This window comes from Antennarius striatus, chromosome 15, assembly GCF_040054535.1.
Source record: "Antennarius striatus isolate MH-2024 chromosome 15, ASM4005453v1, whole genome shotgun sequence".
NCBI lineage: Eukaryota > Metazoa > Chordata > Actinopteri > Lophiiformes > Antennariidae > Antennarius > Antennarius striatus.
The window spans coordinates 10,853,023-10,865,392 of NC_090790.1; the positions used below are offsets into that span (position 1 = coordinate 10,853,023).

A 12,370-nucleotide genomic window follows, 5' to 3' on the forward strand; every position below is an offset into this window, starting at 1 on the left:
TTAAAAAAAAGTGGTTTCACGTAAATGTATGAGGTTGCATATGAGGTTTGGATTTTTGTGAGTCTTAGTCTTGAATTTGAAAGACAATTTTTAGCCCTGATGTATTTATCTAACTATACTACTATGGAAAAGGTATCGGACCCATACCTGATGTCTTCGATTTTTGTGCACTAAATTGTGTCACAACCTCAAATAAAAATTTATGACAAAACAAAGTTAGTAATTATATGGTAAATGTAGTTACAGCAAATAAATAAATCACCATGTCAAACTGTAACTCTAGTTACAGTCACACTCTAGTCACACTTCCATCTTCAGCAGGATAAATTACTTTCACACTTCCAATAATTTTGAGATCAGTCCTGGCATTGCTGTGATGAAATTTGGCTCAGAATGTGTTTGGACTAAGAATCTTGCGCTACAAATCGAAAGCGTAGAGAAAAAGCAGACCGTCAATTGTTAAAATTTGTTTAAAAAAAAATGTCTTCAAGTAAAATAATTCACTGAGATGAAGATGTCTAGGTCTATTAGAAAAACCTTAACGACAAAAGGATTTTTTGTCATGTCGTAATGTACTTCACTGAACTTAGCGTATAATACATTTCTGCAAGTCTAGACATTTTTATAGCAACATAGAAGCAGCATAAGACAAAAGCACAGTGCTAATCATTTAAATGGCATTCATGGCTGAATGTAATTAGTAGAATGTAATTAGTAGATAGTTTAGAACAATCGTTCTCAACCTTGTTGGAGGTGCCAAACCCTGCCGGTTTCATATGCTCACTCACCGAACCCTTCTTTAGTAAAAAAAAATGGAAAAAAAAATGTCAAAGTTAAGACATGAATATATGTTTTACTGGTTTATTTAATGAATTGTGCATTAATGTCTCCTTTTTCAAAGAACAAAACCAAGACAGTGCATGAACTCACATGAAATGGCCTACCTGCAAATCAGTGTGACTTCTGTTGTTGTTCTTGAGAGACCAGTTCAGATATGTGTGGCTTCACCTTGGCAAGTGCTACTCTGATATCATTTTCACAGCAAAGTCTGTTTCTTTTGTTTTCCATGCAGCTTAAGGAAGTGTTCCTTTATTTTTGCCAGTGTGAGACTAGAGTTGCTCAACTTGACATTGCAAATCATGCAGAACGCTGACTCCCATCACGTTCTGTTATAAAGTACATGTAAAGTCATGTTGCACATATTCGTCCGACCACTTTCTTTTTTCGTTCAACATAGTTACTATGAATTAAAATATTAAGAAAGCAATCAGATGACGTACTGTAACGACAGGCATAAATCGACTACCGAGTGCGCAAAATCCCATGTAGCACAGGTAGGCTAATCAATGTAGCGTCACCTGCAGCCAGTGATGGCTAAGGGAGGCGTGTCATCACGAATTGACACGATGTGTCAAACGTACACAGTGATTAGTGTATGTTCAGCAAAAGTTTTTTCTTGACCCCCGTTCTCCACCGAATCCCTGAGACCGACTCACTGAACCCCTAGAGTTCAATCGAACCCAGGTTAAGAACCCCTGGTTTAGATTAACAAGAAGTAAATATGCAATTATTATCTAGTTGTGCTTAATCGGTACCAACTGCAAGTGAACAAGGGCTTAAAGAATGCAATTCAATGGTGGACATTGAGCAACAACTGACCAAAGATGACTTATTCCACCACGCCCCACTAAATATTGGCCAAATGCCTCAGTTAGCATATGACATAATATCTATTTATATTATACTAGCGGGAACCCGTGGAAATTTCACGATGAAACAATAATATCAGACTCCGTTTGTTTTCTTTTTTTTTTCTTCACCATCACAAGAAAACCGACTACTGTGTCCGCCGAAGCCGTAACGGCTCCGCGTTTGGGGACGGACGAACGCAAGACGAAGGCCGCTTCGGCGTTACGGTCCGGCCATCCGGGTAAACGTCAGCTTCGTGAGATCGGTCCTGGTGCATCGGGGTTCCCCACACGACAATTTGAGGTCCGCCACAATCAAGGGATACAAACCGCTATGTTTGACGAAGCCAAAATGGCTCCGTGAGAGACATGGACAAATGTGACAAACAGAGCTAACTCGGCTAGCAGTCCAAATTAGCTTGCTTGTTTTCTTGTGTTCTTGTGTACAGTGTGTTTGAATTATATGTCAATGGACATTAAACAGAAAGTAGAGTATTGGTGACAGCTGTTTATTTAATTCCAAGATGCTCTCAGGAGCTCTTGTTCACGTGATTCCTTCTGGCAGATGTGCCGTGATTGGTTGGGCGCTTGATTGACAGGTAGTGGGTGGAGTTAAAAAAGTGACAGTGTGAGGATTTCAAGTGAGCTTATTCAAATACATACTTGAGGAGATATATCTGAGCTTACGTCAATGAGTGCAAATATCTGGCAGACTACTAAAAGGAGAGACTATTTAACTACCAATGTAAATATTTCTCTTAGTTGCTCACACAACAATTACTACTTTTTAACTAGAGGTGTGATAAAAAGCACAATCTAATTTGTACAGAATTATTTATACGTTTCATGTGACAGAATGTTTGCTGTGGAACAGTAACTTTGTCCCTGGCCTAAACAGACACGCACCTGCTCCAGGTTTAGTATGCATCAGCAGATGCTAAGCGTCCACTTAGCATGACAGTTGCTAAGAGACATTCACCTACATACAGGAAGGAAAGACACCAGATTTTCAATCTTCTTTACAGTACACATCAACAGCAAGCTTTTAATTTTAAGGCTCTGAAGGACTGGTTGACTTAACTCATTAGCTTGATTAATTTTCTTAAAAAGATTTGCTGTGGAAAGTCCCATGCAGCTTTCCTGTAAAGTACTTGCTGAATATGTGGCAGAATAATTATTTGAATGAGTTAATGTGAAGATCATACCATGTTATATTACATTTCATTACTCTGGATACCATGCTAAATTTGGAAAAATCTCTGGGTTACAACTGTTGTAGGGTTCAGAGATGCAACATCTACGTCCTTAATTTAATAATATTCTTTAGATTAGAGTGTTTGTCATCTAGGGCGGTCTCATATAGTTTGCTAGAACCCTAACAGACAAACACACAGACACACACACACACGCACAAAAACCTGTACCCTCCTCCTCCAATCCTGACACACTCTCAAGCATTCACGTAGCTCCTCTGCTTGCCACACGAGGAGCTAAAAATAGATGACGGTATGAGAGAAGGGTTGGGAAGAACAGCAAACTAAGAGAAAAAAAGAGCTATTGAGTTGAAGGATGCACAGACTACTCAAATCAAGTAAATAAGGTGAAGGGAAGAACAAATAGAAAAAGCAAAGCAGCGAGACAAAAATACAACTGTGAGAATGAGATCAAGATCTACGATCGTGATTTCCAAGCTGAGTTGCACTGAAACCTATAAGCTGTTTATACTGTGCTTCGTCACCGCATGACAACTTCTTTAAGAGTGTGAGTCTAGGGGCTGACTCATACCTGGTGATGACACCAGTAAAAATTGAGTTAAAAAATGTCTGATACAGAGGTGGAAAAAGGACGATGCCAGCTTTTATATCACTGGGAAATGAACAGCTTTTCAACTGATACAGCATTTGAGGTTTTGATAAAACTCACAAATGCTTTGTAGTTAAGGAACTAACCTAGACACCTTATCTACAAATGTATTTGATTGATGTAAATGTCTGCATCACACACATAAGGACAGTATCAGTACAACACAAAATACCAAAATCACACAAGGACGGTTGTTATCTAATCACAGACAGGCAAAAACAAATCTGAATGAAAAGACAACTGAAAATCATTCCACAGATAACAGAGTATTTTGACATTCAGCTGTAAAAATATCTGTAGTGCTCTTTCGCTGTCACAACATCCTGGCTTTAAATGTGGGTTACTCTAATAAGGGAATATGTGATTCAAGGTAATGTATATCTAAAGCCCAAATGGACATGCAGAAAGGTCATAATTTAGATCTCACTGGACAGCAGGAGGAGGATGACAAAGAGGGGATGTTGTGGCAAACCGCAAACCGGAAGACAGGAACAGACAGAAACAGCAGCACAGACACATTAAGAGTGAAGTCTGATGATTATAATGACACAGGACAGGAGATAAAGAGGCAGATAGACGGGTCAACGGGTCAGTAAGAGGGTCAATCAAAGCCAGACCAGCAGTCAGGTAGGTACAAGTGTCTGTGTGTGTGTGTGTGTGTGTGTGTGTGTGTGTGTGTGTGTGTGTGTGTGTGTGTGTGTGTGTGTGTGTGTGTGTGTGTGTACGCACTTATGTTTGCCATCCTTTTGTGTTTCGTTTTATATTTTGTGTTGTATTGCCTGTGTTGTACTGCCTGTTGCACCATGGGTCTGAGAGGAATGCAATATGGTACATTTGACAATAAAGTTGACTTTGACTTTTAAGATGGCTCTGAATATCAACCTTGTAAAAAATTATCATCAACCACAAACCTAACTAGAAATTCTGGGGGAAAAAACACATCTTGACTCAGAACCAGCACATGTTGTATGTACAACCAGCAATTCTCCCAGCAGACCACTCAAAGAACTCAAAGAACAAAACATTGTAATTCTGGATGAACAATGTAATCTTCAGTCTGTAGTGTATATTTTTTGATGTGTACATATAACTGTACATTCTGATAATATGATATATGTTAATATGTTTACAATATGTGAATATGTAAATTTCATATGTTGCAAATGTTAATATGTATGTATATTATTTAAGTATTTATGTATGCCCCCCCCCCCCCCCGCTGCCACGATCGCACAAATTTCCCCACTGTGGGACAATAAAGGTTGTTTATTATTATTATTATTATTATTATTACATGTTGTACAACTGTAGAAATGCACATAATATAAAAATGTAAACATTAATATTACTATATAAACATTAACATTCATTAGTGTTAATCAACATTTTATTTCTCTTGCTATTAAGTGTGTTCATGTTGTCCAGGATAACCCATTTTAGTATGACAACATCCAAAGAATAAAGATATTAGAAGCTTATAAAAAGATGGTAATGAGCCAAATTAGGAAAATATCAACTCAAATATAGTATTAGCTGGTTAAAATAGCTGAAAATATCAGTTTAGTCATTACTACAGGACTACAGCATAAAGCATGAAATAACAGGAAAAAAGGCCAAGTAAAACTGTTTGCACAAACTTGGCCGATAAAGCTGATTCTGATTGTGAAATTACCTTCACACAATGAGCCAGTGTCTCTGAGCCTTCAGAAAACTATTTTTTGCTTACTAGTCTTACCAACTCAGTGGCTGTCTTCTTACAGTAACTTATGGAGCTAAAGCAAAATGTGTGGATGGATACAACAGGCTAACAAATTTATTGATTACTGGTGGTATGATTTTGTCAGCGTTCAAAATTACACTGTTTTGTCCAGTACTTGGCAGCAGGGACTTTCCAATCAGGGAATTCATTAGGCCTCCAAAGGGAAATAATAGGTCAATGTCTACCTCCTAGAGCCCTGTTTAAACTCCCATCAATGCCCTGTATTCAGATATGTAGACTAACCCAGACAAAGGTGGCGGGGTTATGGTAAAAGAGGATACTGGCTAGGACACTGTGTGCACACAACACAAAAGATACGTGCAAACAAAGGCTGCATATAGAAATCCCACAACACATCTAGAAGCTACAGTAAAAAATGTGAATGCTTAAGCACATTGTGTTAAATTGATATCTAATGTTCTGTCTAAAATGCTATCAGCACATTGTTATTGTGATCACCTGTTAACTGTTGTCTGAGTGAAAGATGCGACTCAATTCAGACCATTCATTTTAATAAGATGGGAAAAGAACCTGCATGGTTCTTAATGACAGAGATGTAAGGCAAATAAAGAAAAGGTGCAAAAAAAGATGCAGGAAAAGAGCAAAAGAGACAGACAGGGTGAAAAGAATGAAACTGGTCAAAAGGAGAGGAGGGTAGAAAAGGGCAAGACTTGCTTCCACCTGGGTCCCAGGAACCAGGGATGTTGCTTTTACATCACATTCTGTCTTCACTTAGAGGACACGCAAAGATTTTTACAGAGGAGTATACAGTACTAATAGAACTTCATCACGTGGTGCAACAATAACCTCAGGCTCAATGAGCTTATGGTGTGCCAATTTATTTCGGTTTTTAAGATCTGACCAAAACCAAGCTCTTATAATAAAATCAGCAGCACAGAAGATGATAACGATGGTCTGACAGCCAGGAGTTACACTTTTAGTTTCTAATCAAAAGTCAAACATGTTCAGAGCATCCCATTCTGGTCCTAAGTGGGTTGAGTAATAGCCAGAAAAAAGGTATGTGTGGAACTCTGCATAATTATTAAGTTTTCAGAGAATATTAATCCAAAAATGGAGATGGATTGTGCATAAGTTACTTTATCATTTTGAGAAAAAGCATTAATGTAGTCTTACCTTTGTGATAAGAGTCCGGTACTCCTCTACCTGGTGGTCATTGTTATGACAGCCTGCCAGGAGCTGCCACACCTCCCCACGAAGAGCCTCGGGGATGCCACTCCTCACCAAAGCTGGCAGCTGCCTGGGGCGCACTGACAGGTTCATATGCCTGGGGAAGGGAAGGAGGTGATTATTGATTCTATTATTACACTGTATTAATATTATTATTATTTCTAATTTACTCTGAAATACTGCTCAATCAGTCTTTAAAGGATGGCCCAATGATAAGCACTGCCATTTGTAATCTTTCTGTGCATACCTAGATATACCACGGAAAACGAAACCAATGTTTCCATTGGCCATTATTTCTATAGTCAGATTGCTTGGCCAAAATCATGACAGCAAGAAGAAGCTACGAAGTGGCACGTAATTCTAAAACTTTTAAGATTAAAATAGGAAGCAGTCTTTCAAAAGTTTCACTCCTACTTCTTAAATGGAATACAATTACTCAAGCCTGCATATGTGCTACCTTATTTAGCTGAAAAAAACCTTTTTTTTACTGACCTGTACATCAGTTTTCTGTTATTTAAACCAGAGTTTTTAGCAGACTAGGATATGACAGTAACTTTACTTTAAGCACAAGAATTTCGAAATGAAGAGTGTTATCTACCATGAAGACACAGCTGTCACTGCCAAAAAACTATCTGCCGACTGTAGCCAACAGAAAATCCCCAATGATTTTCTCCTTGTACCCCTCCCCCTTTATTTAGCTCTATTTTCACCATTTGCTTGTTTTGTTTTTTCCATGCACCACGTTATGCAATATGTGGCATGTACTGTAGCGATGTCTGCAAGAGACATTAGTGATACCCTTTCAGTCACAAGATTGTAAAAGTCTATCTGTGATTTGCCTTTGTGCTCTTGCACACTGCAATCCATAATGACATAACACGCAAGTTCTCTACAACACAAAGATGACTATTATTAGCATTCTAACAGGCTAATCTTGTGATTCATGAGTTCATTTATCTATTTTGAACAAATATCTTCCAAAGAAATCATGAGATTCAGTATTCCGCAAAGAAAACACCCAAAAAAATTACACTTGAGGAAACAAATACTGACAAACTTCCTATCCAACTCCAACACACCACAGTTATCAAATATTTATTTCATTATAGATTGAAGCATTTGTGTGACCAATATTCACTAAAAGAGCAATAGAAAGTTGAAATGGCAACCAAGCCCTTACCACTTGGACAACAAATCTCCCCAGGTCTCAAGGATCTTCTCTGCACACTCCTTGGAAACATCTCCTGACCCACTGAGTAACGGCTCGTCATTATCTGAAAACAGTGACGATTAGTGACATGCAGTAACGTCCCACTCCTTCTTACTGTACATGTTACGTGTCTATAAAAATCATGCCATTGTTGGTATTATTTTGAAACATTGTTACTTTAGACACAACTTGTCCAACAAATCAATACAAATCTATGGACAAGGCAGATTACTTGCTCTGGCCTCTGTTCTGGTTGAAAAAAATGGTGGTCAGACCCACCAGTGTTTTTAGATCTGATAAACCCTCATAAATGTGTTTATATAAAACAGATAAGCGCTGGACCACGAATGTCATCTGATACAAGCATGGATACTCAGAGACTGCAGTTTCAGTATCTGTGTTGCTGTGATTGGCCAGCTGCATGAAAAAAGGCAGTGATGAGCTAAACCTTGTACCCAAAATCAAGCTCACGCTCAATCAAAGTCACACTAATTTCAGAATGCTTCGTCTGGAACCTCATCACTTTAACATCATTTGTAAAGAATGAATAAAAAACAAGTACAAAGACAAAGACATGGGTAAAAATGACAGCAAGCATCCACGGACCTTCCTCTTCATCATCCTCAGGTGGTGAAGGAACCAAGGAACCAGGGCCAGAGGGCAGGAGGCCAGGACTGGTTGAAGTCTTTCTTTTCTCTCTCTCAGTCTCACTCTCCAGACTCACCACCTCATAAAGTGTATCAGACGAAGGACTCTTACGCTCCTTACGCTCCATCTAGAGAGGAGGTCAAATGTCACTATACCATCTTCAGAATTACATTCGTAGCTTCAAGATTTGGTGCAGTGACCACCAATTGACCCCAATTAATACACAAGTGCAATGTTGTGTTATCGCTTAACCGACCTGTCGTAGTTTAAGGTAGAATGTCTCGGTGTAGTTGCGTTTGCTAAAGGGCCAGAACAGCCTGTCATTTGGAGAGCACACCCTGACCCTGGTCTCCAGCAAAAAACGTACAGGCTCCTCCACCTCCGTAATCACCAAGTCGATTGCTGTTGTCATGTACATGAATTTATCTGGGAAAACAAAGAGCATGATTAACTTATTGTGTCTGAAGAAGGACTGGTGGAATAGTATGAGTGGCATGTAGCACGAGGACAGAAGAAAGACTATCTCACCTTATTTTAACTTCTTTTACTGTAGATACATGTGTGCAACATTAATTTTAATATTTAAGTACAATTTTCGTGAATACTTTGAGTAATTCTCACACAAATTTCTCCTTCAGAGGTTTCTTTAAGGACTTGAGGAATTTTTTTTTTTTAGATTTTTAATATGAAGACATGTGAAAAATTCATCCACATATACATACATCTAAGCAATGACATACGAAGCACACCATTAATAACTGTGAAAGATAATTTTGTTTCACTAGACTTTTGGCTACTACCTTTGGGCGTTTCCTCATTCACAGCCTGAAACTGAGGCGTGTTGGGGTTCCAACTTCCTGTGATGATGTAAGACTTCCCGTCTGAGCTTTTTCCCATTGACTCCTGAAAGGGCACAAATTGAAAGAAGTAAGCAAAAGCAAACAAACATATGATGACTAAGACACAAATGAAAATGGACACCCACCAGATCTAGCAGGTGCATGTCACTGTTCTTCACATTTTTCCCTGGGCTGAGCAGGAGACCGAAACACCTGGAGAGCAGCACACACAGAAGAAAGAAATTCATACAAACACAAAAGTACACACACACGCAAACACACACACACACACACACACACACACACACACACACACACACACACACACACACACACACACACACAAGATGCAAGAACAAAATGGTCTGAATAATTTAAAAAGGAGACAAAAAAAAGACAGAACAAGAGCAGAAACCAGACGCTGAACAATAAATCTTCGAAAGATTAGAATCAGTTGTTAACCACTGCAAGCTACTGCAAAAAGCTTCCTGGACCGACCCTCTAACACAGACCAGAACCTGGACAACATTTATCACAGTGCTTCAATCTTTACCTTCTCTGGGTTCATCAGACAATAACAAATCTGCAATATGGTGATGGATGTTAACATTTATTAAACTGTGGAAAATGAAGCAAGGGGCTTCGGAGACAAATGATTATAAATCATCATAAAAACTGTGCCGGAACACTTAAAACCTGACATGTGCTGACATGCGGATGTAAAATTATTCAACAGTCTCCATCCGTTATTTAACAGACTGATCCTTTCCTATGAATGTCTGGTGTGTTTTAAGTAGATGAAGGAATGTCTTATAGTCTCTTAATCCTTAGTTGTCTCCATTATTCTAGATATCTTTCCATATCCCTGTTTAGACATACATCTGATTGTTGTGTCTGTTGCTTCCTTTACCTCTCAATGGCCAGTTCCTTATTTGACGTTTGCTGGACATAAATGACAATTTTCTTGTCCATTCCTGCTCGGAGTTTGAAGCTCTGCTTATCCTTGTCTTTTGCTACAGCACTGAAATATGGAGCAAAAAGCAACACCTTAACCAAAGAAAATGAGAAAAATTAAACAAAAGCCTAATATAATCATGGATAAAATGACTGAGTGAAAAGGGTTACAGAAAGATGGATTTATTGTCATTCAAAACATTATATAGAAAATGTTAATATCTAACAAAAGGCTGATTAGACGGCTGTTTCATTAGATCTTAACATGGAGGAAAAGCAATCAATCCACTGATCATTATGAAGACCTGTATTAGAGCCATTTCCAAACATGTCCTGGACTGGATCTCTTTCCAGCTTTGAAAATTATTCTTTAAATGCAAACAGTAATCGAGGGTCTAAAACCTACGCTGACACACACCCCCGGAGGAGATGCCGAGTTCCAGATCCAGATTCAAATTTTACAACACAAGGAGGTCTAGGGGTCCTGAAAGAAACAGCCTTGCTTTCTAATCGATTAAAGAAAAACTTCATTGAATATATTCTGCTTATAAAGTTTCCATAAAGTACTTTTGTCATATATTATTTCCAGGAAGAACAGTGGTCCAAATATTCTTGTATGAGAGCCGCTTTCTAAAGGAACACTTAATATAACAAAATCTAGCAAATGCCAACAATATGTGCTCTAGGTAAAAATAATCACACACATTTTCTTTGCGTACTTTGTCTCCAACTTGCTATTAATGTCCAGGGGTTTTTGTGACTACACAGAAAGGTGACTAGAAGAAATTAGGGGGGTAAAAAAAAAAGCACATTTGGGAAAGATGAGCTGAATAGAGAAAAACAGTCAAGTTATAGGTTCGAGTCCCGCTCTGTGCGGAGTTCGCATGCTCTCCCCGTGTCTGCGTGGGTTCTCTCCGGGTTCTCCGGCTTCCTCCCACCTCCAAAAGCATGCGCTTCAGGTTGATTGGCCGGTCCCAAATTGACCATAGGAGTGAGTGTGTGTGTGAGTGGTTGTTTGTTTCTATGTGGCTCCTCGGTACACTGGCGTCGTGCCCGGAGTGTCCCCTGCCTCACGCACTGAGACTGCCAGGATAGGCACTGGCTACCCCGCGACCTGCGTTAGCGGATTAAGCGGGTTGGAAGATGAATGAATGAATGAATTTTCTTTTCATTGCATCAATCACTTTCATTCATATCAATGTAAAAATTCCTCTTGAATCAATGAGATGATTCATCGCTCATGCATACGACGACGCATGCTTAAAGCAATGGAAAGGCTTGTTCTTATAACCAGTTCAGCCAAGCTCATGCTACTTTTGGACACTTGAACCCCAGCTGTGAGTGGTGTTGCATGTTAACAAACTAACACACACAGTCCAGAGGGCTAGTGAATAGATATGACCTTTCAAGCTGATTCTACCATAGTTACAAGCTTCATATACTGTACACCAATGTATAGCAAATATTTCTGTGCTGGTTTTCTAACACAGTATTACACAGGTCTTAAAATGTTTTAAAACTGAGCGTCAAAATTCAAAATTCCATGCTGTCTATCTTTAGTTGTGCTTCTCACCTGTAAGTACCCTTTCCATCATCCTCCTTGATTTCCAGGCTGACGGTGAACGTGAATAAATCGCTGTCGGGGGTGAGCGGAGCAGCTTGCTGAGATGACAGAACTGCCCTCTTAGCTGACCGCCGAAACGCTGTGGCAAAGCTGTAAAGTATCCTACTCACCTGCAACCGAGAGGTGAACAGATACAGCAATTAGTGATGGACGCAAAATAAAACCACTATGAGGGTTAAAAGCACAGACATAATATCGTGACACTAATAGTGAGACTAAAACTATACAATTATTAAACTGCTTTAGGAGTACACCCACATAAACAATTCCACTATGTGAACAAAAAATATTCCTAAACAACATTACGTGTGTAATTACACATGCATTGGCTTATACAGGCACTCCTCGAGTTATGAACACTCGACTTACGAACATTCGGAGATACTAACGACCGCGCTCCACCATATGTGACCTTAGTTCCCCTTTCTGCCGTAACCCCCGCTGAGAAGCACCAGTGCATACGCGCATCTCCAACACTCATCTCCCCGATCTTGTTCTTGTCTTGTCTCTGAGGATCTCAGTGCATCAGGCTTCATACCCCTTGGATACTTTACAGAACTTTAATTTTATTACTTCAGAAAAATATCTGCGATAACA

At 39.2% G+C, this 12,370-nt stretch overlaps 1 protein-coding gene across 2 annotated transcripts in view; it reads right to left on the bottom strand.

Annotated features, from left to right (window-relative positions):
* Window positions 1–12,370, bottom strand: part of LOC137608335 (rab GTPase-activating protein 1) — a 58,080-nt gene that overhangs the window by 31,123 nt on the left and 14,587 nt on the right. For both annotated transcript variants that reach the window (XM_068334632.1, XM_068334631.1), the window contains 8 exons: window positions 11,723–11,883; window positions 10,106–10,216; window positions 9,342–9,408; window positions 9,157–9,259; window positions 8,613–8,782; window positions 8,315–8,483; window positions 7,679–7,772; window positions 6,445–6,595 (listed from right to left, as the gene is read on the bottom strand). In XM_068334632.1, the coding sequence (XP_068190733.1) occupies window positions 6,445–6,595; window positions 7,679–7,772; window positions 8,315–8,483; window positions 8,613–8,782; window positions 9,157–9,259; window positions 9,342–9,408; window positions 10,106–10,216; window positions 11,723–11,883 (1,026 nt within the window). The remainder of the gene's footprint in view (window positions 1–6,444; window positions 6,596–7,678; window positions 7,773–8,314; window positions 8,484–8,612; window positions 8,783–9,156; window positions 9,260–9,341; window positions 9,409–10,105; window positions 10,217–11,722; window positions 11,884–12,370) is intronic.